This window comes from Saccopteryx bilineata, chromosome 4 (assembly GCF_036850765.1).
Source record: "Saccopteryx bilineata isolate mSacBil1 chromosome 4, mSacBil1_pri_phased_curated, whole genome shotgun sequence".
Classification (NCBI taxonomy): domain Eukaryota; kingdom Metazoa; phylum Chordata; class Mammalia; order Chiroptera; family Emballonuridae; genus Saccopteryx; species Saccopteryx bilineata.
In genome coordinates this window covers 189372874-189384449 of record NC_089493.1, presented here as the reverse complement: position 1 = coordinate 189384449, position 11576 = coordinate 189372874, and the positions used below count along the sequence as shown (strand labels likewise).

The window sequence follows — 11576 nt, the reverse complement described above, 5'->3', positions numbered from 1 at the left end:
GATTAACACAGTCATGCCACCCAGGGGTGAGGGCCGGGAGCTGGGGCAGAGCCAGTCTGTGTTCACCTTCACCCCTCCTCCTGCCTCCTCCCGGAGAGATGGTCCTGGGGTTGGTGTACAGGGGGCCGGCCTTCTGGCCAGTGACTCTTGCCCTACTCAGAGTGAAATCCGCAGGTATTCGGCTGAGATAACACTCAGATAAGGGGTTGCCGTGGGCGTGGCTGGGGAATGGAAATAGTGGAACAAGGACAGAGAGGAGAAGAGGGATCGCCAGCCACGGAGGGCATGCCTGTTGGGTTGTGTGACTTCATCCGGTCCCTCCTCTTCCCCAAGCCTGGGTCTCTCATCTGCTCCTGACTGTGTCAGTGAGTGGATGTCAAGTTCACACAAGATCAATTAATTTGCGGGGCAGGCTTTCCTGAAGAAAGACGTGTGAAGAGAGCACTTGCACTGCGGGGAATTGGGTGCAGAGGGCGGGGCGCCGCTGGGAGGACTAGAGAAGCGAGGGGGAGGGGGAGATGGGGGAGACACCCCCATGGACCACTAAAGATAGGCCGGGAGGGGCAGGAGGAAATCTGGTTCTGTTCAGCTCAGGCCCGGGGACCCTGGGGCCCTACTGAGGGCTGAGGGTCTGGCCAAGGTGCCAGCTAGCCCCTCCCACCTCCAGTACCCTCAGGACTGAGGAGCCGGGTAAGGACCCCAGCAGGGCACTACTTCATCTCTGGGTGGAATGTCCCTAAGGGGCCAGCAGGCCTGGCTTCTCCTGTCCTGCCTCCAGGGTCTGCTAGCAGAGAAGGGCCCTACTCCTTTTTTAAAAATTAAATTTTTTTAAAAAAATGTTTACTTTATTGATTTTAGAGAGAGGAAGGGGGAAGGAAGAGATGGAGACAGAGAGAGAGAGAGAGGGAAGGGAGGGGGAGAAGAGAGAGGGGGCAGAGGGGGGGGAGGGGGGAGAGAGAGAGAGACAGGAACATTCCTGTATGTGCCCTGACCAGGGATCGAACCAGCAACCTCTGTGCTTCGGGATGATGCTCTATCAACCAAGCTATCTGGCACAGGCCCTATTTCTTATGCAACTTGTGTGGTGGGAGGCAGTAGGGGCCCTTTTCTCTTTACAGGCCTGGGCCACGTCCAGCGAGCCTTGGAGCAGGGGTCCCACCTTCAGCCCTCACAGGCTGAGAACAATAACAGTGGCTGAGCGATAGCCATTTCCACGTGCCAGGCACCAGAGGGGGTGTTTGTGACGGCAACCCGTGAGAGTGGTACAAGTATACCCATTTCACAGGCGGGGGAACTGAGGCTGCAGAGGTTAAGTAAAGGCCCCGGACTTACTTAGAAAGGGAACAGTTAGAATTTAAAGCTGAGGTGTTTTTTTTGTGTGTGTTTTTTTGGGTGTATGCGTGTGTGTGTGTGTGTGTGTGTGTGTGTGACTAAAGACCATAATGAAAATTGTTACACTCTGTTCTTTTACGGGCAGCTTACCATTTAACAGGCGTTTATTAAGTGCTGGACCCTGCCATGCATTTTGCATATATTTCTTTCCCTTAGTCTTTGCTCCTTTGTAAAATGGGAATGAAAAAACTCTGTTTCATAGGATTGTTTGAAAAGTGGGGCTCAGGAAGGGGAAGGTGTGTGTGGAAATCTACCCAGACAGTGAACGGAGGAGCGGGTCTCACAGTCCAGCCTGGCTGGATTCCCAAGGTGGGTCTTCTTTGGAATCTCACTTCCCAGAACCAGTTCCGGGGGCCCCTTCCCAGAGCCCGGGGCTCTCCTGGTGCGCGCTTGCTTCTAAATCCATCCAGTTGCCTAATACCAGCTTCCCCACAGCAGCCCGGGGCGCCCAGGCCAAATCCAGGCAGATTTTTTTGGGAATGGCTGCCACCTTGTGGTCAAACTGCAAACCTACCATTTACTACAGGACGCGATGGCTTGGGGAGAGAGGGGCTTTGGGAACAGGTGAAGTCAGTTTCTGGGAATAGACCCCAGCTGGAGCTTGCTTTCCAAACGCTGCCTCACAGCCAGAGTGCCAGCCAGTTCTGGTCTTCAGAGGGAGGGTTCGGGCTGCCCAGGTGCCTCAGGACAGAAAGTGGGGCTTGGGTGTGAGCATGGTGGGTCTGAAGTTTCCTGGCAAGTCCTGCAAGTGACTCAGCTAGACTTCTCCCTTTACCTTCTCTCCAGGTGCCTGTCCCTTCTCCCGGGTGGGGTGGGGAAGAAGCCACGTTGGGACTAGGAGGCTTTTCCTGGAGAAGCCTCCAGATTCTGCCCCCAGTGTCTAGACGCTGTCCCCCACTCCAAGGGACTCCCGGGAGCCCGTCCTCACTTCCCAAATCTTAACCGCGTGTGAGAAGCCGGGGACCCACCTCCGTCCGGGCTGTTCCATCCGGGCTGTCGCAGTCTCCCGGGCTCTTGGCTCTGTCTCCTTCTCTCTCCACTTCACTCATCGAAGGGTTAGCCAGTGGGGCTTCTCCCCAGTTATGAGGAGAAGAGGGCCCCCGTGGCCTGCAGGAGAAGGTCCAGCCTCCGAGCCTGGCTTCCATTCCTGCCTCGTTCTCTCTGACAGGCTCCTTCCAGGTCACGTGCCTCCCTCCCCGCGGCCCCCAGTTCCCGGCTGCACGTGGAGATCACCTGGGGAAGCGTCCACACGCGCAGGGGCCCGGACCACGCCCATAGAGAGTCGGGTTTAATTGGCCCGGGACCTGGAGGTCTTGGGCGTGTTTAGGAGCTCCCCAGGTGATTGTCACATGTAACCTGGCACCTAAGCACAGCCATGGACTCGACCTTCTCTCGCCTGCCGCACCTGCCCCCCTCTCAGCCCAGAGCGCCTTCTGCTCCATCCTCCCAGCCCCTGCATGAAAACGTCTCCGCCCTGGCAAACAGGTCATGCCTCAACCTTCACTTTTAGAAAAATCTGTGCTTAGAACACAGACTTAATCATAATAAAAACTAGCCTTTACTGCGTCAACGATACAGGCCACATCTCGTGTCCTCGTGGTAGCAGCCCTGTTCTATCTGTCCTCGCGGGTGGCGAAACGGAGGCTCCTAGGCGGTGAGCTGTGTGCAGAGACTGCTTGGGCTAGAGTCACAGCCAGATCACACCTCCTAGTCGCTTCTGTCGTGGTGGTGGCCGGGTCCAGGCAACCCCTGCGGAACGTGAGTGGAGGTGATGTGTACCGTTTCCGGGAGTGGCGCATTAGAAACAGTTAACACCCGTCAGCTTGGTCCCCACCCCCGCAAACCAGCTAAATGGAGAGAACTTCAAAGATCCCGAGGACCGAGAAGAAGGCAGGGTCCCAGAGGGAAAAGCCAGGACCTTGAGTGACTGAGTCAGCAAAGCCAGTCCCATTGCTGACCCACAATGGACTGTTCTCACTCATGCGAGGATTCAGTTTTTTCTTTGTTTGTTAACTTACCTTTGGTTCATCTCACAAAGCAGCCAATGCCACTTACCCTGATGATTTGTGACCTTCCCAGGCCCCCCTGTCTGTTTCCTGAGTGTCGAGTTAGGGCCTGTCCCCAGGTGGGCTGACTTCAGAGGGCACACACAGTTCTTGTCCCCTGGACTGCCCTTCCAGAATTCGATGTCATTGTGCAAACGCTTCCGGAAGCGGTCACACATGCCGTCCTGGTCATTCTGGGACGAGCCTCAGGAAAGGCAGGAAGGACTTGACCCAAGGCTGTCTGTCTCCTTCGCCTGGGTGAAGGGTTTGCTCTGTGTGTTGCGAGGGGCTGGGCTGGCCTGTGGCTAACAGAATGCTCATGGGTCATCCAGAGACGGTTGGCCTGAAAGAGAGCTTCGGGTTCTGGTGAGCTTCTGGTGACATGTGGTTCTGTGTGTGCCTCACCGGGTGTCCAGCTGTCTGGGTCTGCCCACCGGGGCTCTGGGCGGAGCGGCCTCTTGCTGGCTTCTTGCCTGAGATCAGCTTCCTGTCCTGCTTGGTCCCGTGGCTTGCATCTACCCCAGGGAGACGTAACACGGCAGTCAGTCCCCCTTGTAGCTTCCACCAAACCAGGATTCGGGAGGGGGGCTGTTCCGTGGGTGCATGTCCGAGTGGTGCCGATGCCAGTCGGGTTAAACCAGGCAGCTGGCAGCTGGACCTGAGCGGGCAGGAGGAGATGTCTCCTGTGTCCTGTTCTTTTCCTGGAGGGACACGGCCCCAGTTCCCTGTCTTTGGGGAAAACGGTGTCCGCACGTGCTTCTGGGAAGGACGTCCTCTGGAACACTTCCGTTCCCTGGCTCCCCAGGCTTCCCACCCAGTATAGAGCAGACAAGCCCCTCTCTACCCCTTTCCTTCTTCCTGGGAAACACCGGCCTGGCTGGATGACCGGGAGGCAGCGATGTTCGGGACACGTTTAAGGGTCTCAGGGTGACGTACCCATCCAGACTTCCTGGAGAGCTTTTGGAATCGGCCAGAGCTGGGCTTGAATCTGATTCCAACCCTCCACTGGCCTCAGTTCCCTCACCGGCAAAGTGAAGGCTGCTAGGAGCTTGTCCTTGCAATCTAGCCACTCAGTTTACTCCCATTTCTTCCTCGATAGCCCAGAGTTCCTTCATCTCGGGCCGACGGCCAGCAGCCTCCTCCACCTCACACAGATGATCACATCAGCTCCCTTCCTGTCCTCCCTGCATTGGGAGCCCTTGTGTATGAAATTAAATTTGACTCCCCCTTGTGGTTGCTTTAAAAAGTGCAGTCTTCAATCTTTGTGTCTTCTGTGCTCTGGTCTGTCTCACCACAGTCCCTTTGCATATGCCCCTCTCTGGTCTGGAATGCATTTCTTCCTCTTCACTGGTTAACTCCTACTTAACTGCCAGGCCTCAGCAACTTCTGTGACATCCTCAGTCTAGGTCACATCCCCAGTTATCCTTTTTTGGCACGAACGCCCGTTATTTTCACTCCTTAGTGCCGTGATGATGAACCTTTTTATAAAAAGCGCCCACTTTTTTTTTTTTTTTTTTTTTTTTACAGGGAGAGACAGTCAGACAGACTCCCGCATGCGCCCGACCGGGATCTACCTGCACGCCCACCAGGGGGCAACGCTCTGCCCATCAGGGGGCGATCTCTGCCCCTCCAGGGCGTCTCTCTGTTGCGACCAGAGCCACTCTAGCACCTGGGGCAGAGGCCAAGGAGCTATCCCCAGTGCCCGGGCCATCCTTGCTCCAATGGAGCCTCGCTGCGGGAGGGGAAGAGAGAGACAGAGAGGAAGGAGAGGGGGAGGGGTGGAGAAGCAGATGGATGCTTCTCCTGTGTGCCCTGGCCGGGAATCGAACCCAGGACTTCTGCACGCCAGGCCCACGCTCTACCACTGAGCCAACCAGCCAGGGCCCGAAAAGCACCCACTTTTGCAGTGCTGGTCAACCTGGTCCCTCCTGCCCCTAGTGAGCGTTCCAGCTTTCATGGTGGGCAGTAACAGAGCAACCAAACGGCGCCGCGATTGGCCCACCATGAAAGCTGGAATGCCCACTAGTGGGAGGAGGTTGACTAGCACTGCAAAAATGGGCGGTTTTTATAAAAAGGTTCGCCATCACAGCCTTAGTGTAATTATTTGATGACTTTCCCTCTGCAACCCTGACCATGAGATGCTTGAGGCAAGGACTCATATTTATGTCTACTCACCTCTTTTGTCCCCAGAACAGCATAGGCCCTGGCACGTGGCAAGCTCTCAATATAATGTTGAATGAATAAAAGGTGAAAATTAACTGACAGCATTATGTGCAGGGCCTTAGCACTGTTCTTGGCATGTTGTAAACACCTACAAATATTAGCTACTAATTATAATGGTATTACTCTTTTTAAAAAACTATATTTTATGTATTGATTTTATTTACTTTTAAAAAATTTAAAAATTCATTTCTAGATAGAGGGGAGAGGGAAGGGGCGAGGGAGAAGCAGGAAGCATCAACTCATAGTAGTTGCTTCCTGTATGTGCCTTAGGGTTTCAAATTGGTAACCTCAGCATTCCAGGTCAACACCTTATCCACTGCGCCACAACAGGTCAGGTATTCTCCTTTTCATTTTATTTTAGTTTTTTGAGAGGAGAGGAGAGGAGATAGACAAACTCCTGCATGCACCCCGACTGAGATCCACCAGGCAACCCCATCTGGGGCCGATGCTCAAATCAACTGAGCTATCCTCAGAGCTTGGGCTGATGCTCGAACCAATCAAGCCACTGACTACAAGAGGGGAAGAGTGAGAGAAGGGGGAAAAGGGAGAAGAAGAGAAGCAGATGGTCACTTCTCATATGTGTCCTGACCGGGGATCAAACTTGAGACATGCACGCCGGGCCGGATGCTCTATCCACTGCGCTAATCAGCCAGGGCCTGGTATTATTCTAACTGTAGGGTTGGTGCAAAAATAAAAATTCATCTAAATCATAAGCACTTCTCACTTGGGTTGCCCTAAGTGTGCACGTTTTGGGGTAACGTGACCTAGTCTAAAAGAAAATACAAAGCCACACACACTCACACAGAAAGCCACACACACACACACACACACACACACACACACACGTCTGTCTCCCAACATGGCGAGGGTGTTTTTTGCTGTCACCCTCCTGCCATCACTGCCCAGAACTAGACGGTGGCAGCAGAGAAGCCTGACTGTCCTGGGGAGCTACAGGGACCCATCCATGCATGTGGGGACTGAGGGTCCTCCCTGCCCACGGACCCCTGTCCAGACTTTGTTCTCTACCTGTTTCTTGCCGAGAAGGGGCAGCAGGTGTAGGCAGAGGTCAGTTTGGAATTTAGAGCTGCTTGGGGGCACTGAGACACCTGGACAAAGTACCTGTGAACCTTCCCCGCCCAGCTCACCCCCTTCACTCCAGCCCTTTGACGGGCCCCGCCCCCACCCAAAGCACTTCCACAGAACACCAGCGTCCACAGGAGTTTTAGAGACTTTATTTATGTATAAACCATTTAAACGCTTTGCCATAAATTATCTTTGCCTGTCCCTAGTCTTTGCTTAGCAGCAAATTAAAATTAATATAAAAACTCGATGAACAATTCATACATGTATATTACAAAAAGTTCCTGTACCAAAGTTCTTATTAGACATTTTTTTTTTGTGTGTGTGTATGTGTGTGTGTGTGGTTTTTTTTTTTAACTTTTATTTTTGTGTGTGTGTGTGTATGTTTTTTGTGGCTTTTCTTTTTTTTTTTTTTAAGTTTTTTTCTTTTCTTTTCTTTTTTTTTATTTTTAAAGTTTTCTCTCCTCGCGGTGACTGTCAGGTGATTGTCTCAGTTTCTGGACCAAACAAACACACTAATAATTGTAAATCTGAAACAGTGATTGTGCCTTGAGGCTCATGTATGTACAGGGTGATCTGAAGTAGTGCCCGTGAGCAACAGAGTGTCACAATGTCACACCTCTACTGCAACTCACACCCACAAACTACGGAATCTAAACAGACTACACCCTGTAACTGCGTATTACTGTCCACAATGGAATCTTCAAAGACAAAAAGAATATGAAATTTATCGGTAGTGAGTCTAGCCACCATTCTGAATTACAGGTCACACTCTGCGCTCCGAGAAATGAGCTCAGGCCGGACACTGGGCCCGAGCGTTAAGTGCTGAACGGCGTTACTTCGCTTTGACGTTGGATAGGAATTTCCTTCCTTCCTTCCTTTTATTCCCCCATCCTCGTGGTTTTTTTTTTTCCTTTAAAAAAAGAATTTCCAGTGCTCACTCTTCCACATGTAGGTCCCCCACCCCCACCCCAGTCGCTACACACAAATCACCCCCGAAAGTCGTGTTTTAAATGCACCTGTATTTAAACGAAAACGGCGGTCGTATCTGTCCCACAAGCAGTCTGAGAGGGTTTCTTCCCCCCGCCGGTCCGGTGATGCTGGCCTCAGGGATGTCTCTGCGTCGCTCACGTGTGAACGGTGAGGTAATAGAGCGTTAGGCGGCCGCGCCTACGTTTCTTTGTTCTTCGCTCACGGGTTTGATTTGCTCTGTTTTATGTGCGTGTGTGTGTGCGTGCGTGCGTGTGTGCGTGCGTGTTTTCTCTTGCGTTCCTTTCGGACCTCTTGCGTCTCTTTTCCGTGTAGACCCAGAACAAGCGGGTCGTAGTTTAGGGGAACTTGGAACATTTCTTTTGTGTGTGTCCATTCGTTCGTTCTTTTGTTTTGTTTTCCTCAGAATTGTCCAGCCGGGCGTTAAGTCTACTTTGGGATGTGGGATGTCTCGCTTGGACAGTAGCATCGGAACTCAAAAAATGTGAGCTTGGCTTTGCCACCGGTGCCCAAAGCAGCCCGGCGCCAGTGCCCCTGTAAGGTCTTCGTCTCCTTAGGAGAGGAGAGAACAGTGACTCCCGCTGAGCCATCCGGACGAGGAATGGCCGCTGGCCATGCTGTTACCTCTTGCCCATCTCGTTCTGTCTTAAGAACTGGATGTTGCTGCTACAGTCTGCCAGCTCTGGGTATTGCTCTACGGGAAGCACGTAATAGCCCTCGTACCCCTGCACGCGCCCCGTGCTCAGGAGCTGCTGCTTCTCGCCCTCAGTCCACAGGCGGCTGCCCTCTCTGCCGTCCCTGGCCCGCTGCTGCTCCTTGGCCCAGGCGGTGCCCAGGGCCCTCTGCCGGGCCTGGTCCAGGACGCGGGCCTTCTCTTCGTCCAGGGTGTCGGGGCTGAGGCCGTAGCGGATGCTGAGCAGCAGTGTGTTGTGCTGGAACTCCACGTTGGTGAACCTTCGAGTCCTGCCGTTGACCAGCAGCGTGGGCTGCGACACGGTCACGTTCACCCCGCTCTCCAGCACCTTGCGGCCGATGGTAGTGCCCAGCGTGACCAGGTCGCCGTCAGCCGCCCCGATCTTCACAAAGTAGTGGGTGTCCTTGCCCTCGACGCTGTAGTGCATCTTGTCCAGGTAGTAGGCGTTGTTCAGCACGGACGCCACCTTGCGGCTGTCCTCGCTGGCGATGCTGGACACGCCGGTGGTCACCCGCCCTTCCTTGATGGCGAACATGACGCCTTTGCCGATGATGGGCGTGGCGGTGGCGAACCAGTGGCCCGCTTTCTCTCGGATGTTCGCGTGCAGCTTTTTAGAGATGACCTGCCCTTCGAGAGCCATGAAGGCCTGGCTGTGCCTCTCCGTCGTCTGCTGGACCCCTGTGATGAGCTGCGGGCACGAGAGAAGACAGATGCTGAGACAGTGGTTTGCGGAGGCTGGGCGGCTCGTTCAGAAACGGTCAGAAAGGGGAAAGCTAGGACTCCCCTGCGGGGACTAGGCTGGCGCGTTCTTGTCATGAGAGGAGCTAACAGAGGGGAATTAATTACCTTTGGAAATGAGAACTAGAAGTTTCCAGAACTCTGGTGGTATGGCCCGTCCACTTGTAACTGTGCCACTAACCAAAGAGACAGTATGGTGGTGCACCACGTTGCCAGCGCCGCCTACCCACTCGCCACCTCTCTCTCGCATGGGAGAGAGTCTCTGCCCTCGGAGGGCGTGGCGACTGTCTCGCAGACTTCAGACCTAGGGAGAACCTGACCTGAAGGGCAGGGGGTATGTTTAAGCAGCTGTGCACCCTGCCCTGTGACCTCAATTTCTTTGAGGCCAATGCCCCAGGCATTTATTAACTTCTTTGGGGGGTAAGACCTTGCTACTCTGAAGCAGTGTTTTTTTTTTTTAATTCTGAAGCTGGAAACGGGGAGAGACAGTCAGACTCTCGCATGCACCCGACCGGGATCCACCTGGCACGCCCACCAGGGGGCAACGCTCTGCCCACCAGGGGGCGATGCTCTGCCCCTCCGGGGCGTCGCTCTGCTGTGACCAGAGCCACTCTAGCGCCTGGGGCAGAGGCCAAGGAGCCATCCCCAGCGCCCGGGCTATCTTTGCTCCAATAGAGCCTTGGCTGCGGGAGGGGAAGAGAGAGACAGAGAGAAAGGAGGGGGGGTAGTGGAGAAGCAAATGGGCGCTTCTCCTATGTGCCCTGGCCGGGAATCGAACCCGGGTCCCCAGCACGCCAGGCCGATGCTCTACTGCTGAGCCAACCGGCCAGGGCTTGAAGCAGTGTTTTTCAACTGCTGGTCTTCCAGAAATTTCATGCTGGTCCGTGAAAGAATTAATCACCCTGATGTTGTATAAAGTTTATAGACCCAATGGCCTCAGTAGAATTCGCCTGTGCTCAGGGTGATTTCTGCCTTAGTGGTCCCTGAAATAATTCTCTTGTTTTCACTGGTCCCCAAGTGTAAAAAGGTTGAAAATCACTGCTCTAAAGCATGGCTAGGAGCACAGGACTCCCCGGAGCCCGCCCCGGTGGGAAGGCACCGTCTCAGACCTCACTCCAAGACCTACTGAGTCAGAAGCTGCGATCTAACAAGGCACCCTGGGTGGTCTGTGTGCCTGTTCATGTCTGAGGTGCACCGGGCTAGGAGACAGTGGCCTTTGTGGGCCACAGGGATTGGGAATGTCCCCGCGCTCCCAGTCCTGTGCTTTGGATCCGAGCCCTGCTTCTGCAGAGGCAGGAAATCGCCATTATCGCCTTGGCCTTCGGTTCTCCACTCACAAATTATAGCTTGTCTCAATTGGTGGTTGGGGGACAGGCTGGGATAATGGAAGTGGCTGCGTGTTTGGGAGGTAATGGCACTTAGATAAATGAGAGAGATGATGGCAATTCATCCGCTGAGTGGTACCCGAGGGGCCGGACGGAGAGAGCGCCGTTCTCAATTACCCAACAGCCCCTCCTCGTCTCTCTGGTTACACAGTCTGGGCAATTATCCAGAGCGGCTGAGACGTTTCGGACTCTCGGAGGGCAGTGCGCTGGTTCGGCGGCAGGGGGCACCTGAACCCTGACGCCCGCCCCTCCCGCCCTCCTGCGGCAGAGCCCCGAGCTGCGCCCCGATGAAAAACGATCACCCTTCGGTCACTCGGAAAAGACCCAAGGACAGATGATATTCTGAGAACTCAATCTGCCAACATTTGGGTTGTAAAAATCCTGATGTTCTATGTGAGGCCTTAAAAAAATGTTTTTTTTTAAATGGGACAGAAACGGCAAACCGTCATTTCATGACGTCCCACGAAAGCCGAAAGGGCTGTGACATGATGACAGGCAGTGCAGAGGGTAGGTTGCGGCTGGAGCTCTCTGTGCTGCTGTTAGTCAAGGAGTGACCCCAGGGGGGGGACGACACGCTGAGCAGATAACGACCCCAGGATTACGGTCGTGATCGATCGATCGAGGTTCGGCAGAAGTGTGTGCTGCGCCAGACAGGTGACGGCATCGACCTCACCTTTCCTGGGAAGTCCCAGCATGTCACGCGCCTTTTATACCCAGCTCCGGTGCCCCCCCCTCCACGGACGTGCCCTGGGCTCCCCTGCCATTCCTGCTGGCCAAAGGGAGTGGTGACAATCATCTGTGTTCTCGGCGGGAACCCCCTGCTTACCTGTCCGTTCTCGCTCGCTTGACTCTCGGACAGTTCGTAGGGAGGGGGCACGAAATACATTTTGGCTCTCGGGAAGCCAGGAATTATGTTGCTAAGCTGAAATCCAAACATCACAAGCCAGCTCTTCACATCTATGGCGAAAACAGAAACAGAGAGTTCCGAAATCATCCCGGGAGAACAGCACAGGGGAGGCCGGAGAGAGG

The 11576-nt window shown here is 54.3% G+C and overlaps 1 protein-coding gene across 3 annotated transcripts in view; it reads right to left on the bottom strand.

Annotated features, from left to right (window-relative positions):
* Positions 1-6890: 6890 nt before the first annotated feature.
* Positions 6891-11576, bottom strand: part of TENM2 (teneurin transmembrane protein 2) — a 1118865-nt gene continuing 1114179 nt past the window's right edge. For all 3 annotated transcript variants that reach the window (XM_066273223.1, XM_066273224.1, XM_066273225.1), the window contains 2 exons: positions 11374-11504; positions 6891-9112 (listed from right to left, as the gene is read on the bottom strand). In XM_066273223.1, the coding sequence (XP_066129320.1) occupies positions 8351-9112; positions 11374-11504 (893 nt within the window). In that variant the 3' untranslated portion in view covers positions 6891-8350. The remainder of the gene's footprint in view (positions 9113-11373; positions 11505-11576) is intronic.